General features: G+C 41.4%; 1 protein-coding gene across 1 annotated transcript in view; it reads right to left on the reverse strand.

Moving 5' to 3' along the window:
• LOC144971654 (uncharacterized) overlaps positions 1–2,500 on the reverse strand; it is a 35,681-nt gene that overhangs the window by 9,468 nt on the left and 23,713 nt on the right. The window contains exon 11 of the mRNA XM_078912728.1: positions 1,173–1,339. Within this exon, the coding sequence (XP_078768854.1) occupies positions 1,173–1,339 (167 nt within the window). The remainder of the gene's footprint in view (positions 1–1,172; positions 1,340–2,500) is intronic.

The raw sequence follows: 2,500 nt of genomic DNA on the forward strand, positions 1-2,500 counted from the left end.
GGGAATCGAACCCGAGACTTCAGGAACAGTTTCATACACACCTTTTCAGCTATTAATCTTACACGAATAGTAGTAAGTAGTCCTTCAAAGCCATAGGCCCATAGAGCTTGAGTTTTTTCACGGTTTCTATGGTGTTAAACGTACACACAATAACAATTGCTTGCTACCCTTTGGATAGGACACTGTCTCCCAGATCTTATAGGCACAGCTACCCACTCGCTGTTGGATGGAGAAAAAAATCTCGACTTCACCCGAGACAGATCTTGGTCCCTTCACGTGTGAAGTGAATGCTCTATCATCAAAGTTATAGGGACCCCCATCTTACTTCGTGTCTGCTCCCAAAATTGTCACTTTCATCATCATCATCATCATCATCATCATCATCATCATCATCATCATCATCATCATCATCATCATCATCATCATCACCATCATCACCATCATCATTATCATAATCAACACCATCATCATCATTATCATCATCATCATCATTATCATCATCATCATCATCATCATCATCATCATCATCATCATCATCATCATCATCATTATTATCATTGCCCTCTTTTTCTTTCTTTCCTTCTTTTTCACCCTGGATCAGGGTATAGACCACAGACAAACAGTTTCCATCCTTCTCTATCCTGAGCTAACTTTTTTTTTAAATCTCATTCCATGTCTTATCACTTCTCTGTATATCAACTTCTTTGATTTAGAAATTCTGTCGTCGCACAAACTCTTCGGTCGCCCAAGCTAAAATAAAGGATTTGATTTGTCCGCATGTGTTTCTTCAACAATTTGAGTTTTACGGAAGGGGTGTTAACCCTTCGACAACCCCCAATCTGGAGGACCAGGTGACTCAAAAAAGGGGGAGTCACACACCATTAGTCGCCTTTTACGACCCACTGGCTTGGCAGCAACAGAGTCTAATGATGCTCACAGTACTATATGTTATGACGATCGACCCAATCAGCAAATTCTTCACCGCACTCGTGCACCGTCGCAAAACCACTCAGAATCTTTGCCACAACACACCGTTCAACTAGATGCTCCGCGGTTTTGGGTTCCATCCCACATCGGGTACATGTTGGACAGGTAGAGCACCCTCTCTGTTGAGGGACCCCGGACGAGGATGGCACTTTGATATCTAAAAAAAAAAAAAGAAAACCACTGACCCGATCCTCAAGTCTTCGTATGCATTCTTCATGTCTTCCATCAGATCCAGCATGTCCGTAAAGGCATCTTGCAGGTCATCACCCAGGTCGGACACGTCACCGAATAGAGAGATGAGCGCCCCGGGGATTGTGGACAGGCTGTCCACGACTTGCTGACGTAACGCAGTCTGGGGATATTGTGGTAAAAATACAATGAGAGTCGACTCCCCTCGGACATGGCAAAAACACGTAGGTGTATTCTCATTTAATTAAGACATTTTAGTGTTTGTCTCAGAGTGTCAAAATATCTCCAACCTCAGAGGTACAGAAAAACACACAACCCCCTTCCACAACCCCTCCCCCCCCCAAAAAAAAACAAACAAACAATTATACAAACAACCAACTCCAATACCGCCCCCAAATGACTTCGCCGAGTCCCAGGTTTGAGAGTTTTTTCCCAAGATGAGGATCATTTAAATAAATCGATAATTCAAGGACGAGTTTTCTGGCCAAATTGTCAAACATGGGTTTTTCTAAAGTACGGCAGAATGGACTACAATGAACCACAACTCATGAATAATATTTGTTTTTAAAAGGTCAAGGTCACGTGTACTATTACACTGCCAAACTCAGGAAAAAAAATCACATACTGTGTAAAATTTTGGCCAGAAAACACGTCCATCAAATTTCGATTCATTAAAATGACCTTCAACCAAGGCAAATCCTCTCAAGCCTGGGACTTCCTTGAATACTTCCTTGGCCCTAGGTTTGAGAGTTGTTGCCAAGATGAGAGTCATTTTAATCGATCGATATTTGAAGGACGAGTTTTCTGGCCAAATGTTTAAATCGCTATTTTTTTTCAAAATACGCCAATGTATAACCTCAACTTTTAACTTTACGCCCTTCCGTCACGGCATCATAATATACCGTCGCGTAGGCATTCATGAAGGAATATAGATAATCTATCAAATTCATCTGATGTCAACAGGAATCACCCAAGTTATCCAAATTGAGCAAATTGGGGGTTAATAATCTTGCCCAAAGAAAAAAAAAATGAAAGTGTCTGAAGTGGGGCTCGAGTCCGGGACCTCCGGGGTCACAATGCAATGCCTTCAAACTACTCGGCTACTTCAGTTTATAACCCAATGCCTCAAAGCGACAGAAATAATTTTAGATCTATATCTTATATATCAATCAACCTACAGCATTTCAAGTCGATGAAAGGGAAAGAAAATTATTGACCCTCTTTCTTGTGCGAACTCCCAATTACAGGGGCGATAATTTCACCTTCATGATGAATAAAAAAACATCAAAGGGAGAAAGACGGTGGGTTGATCGAATGGTCTTTA

Source organism: Berghia stephanieae, chromosome 4, assembly GCF_034508935.2.
Source record: "Berghia stephanieae isolate SIO BIC M18660-M18661 chromosome 4, UCSD_Bste_1.3, whole genome shotgun sequence".
NCBI lineage: Eukaryota > Metazoa > Mollusca > Gastropoda > Nudibranchia > Aeolidiidae > Berghia > Berghia stephanieae.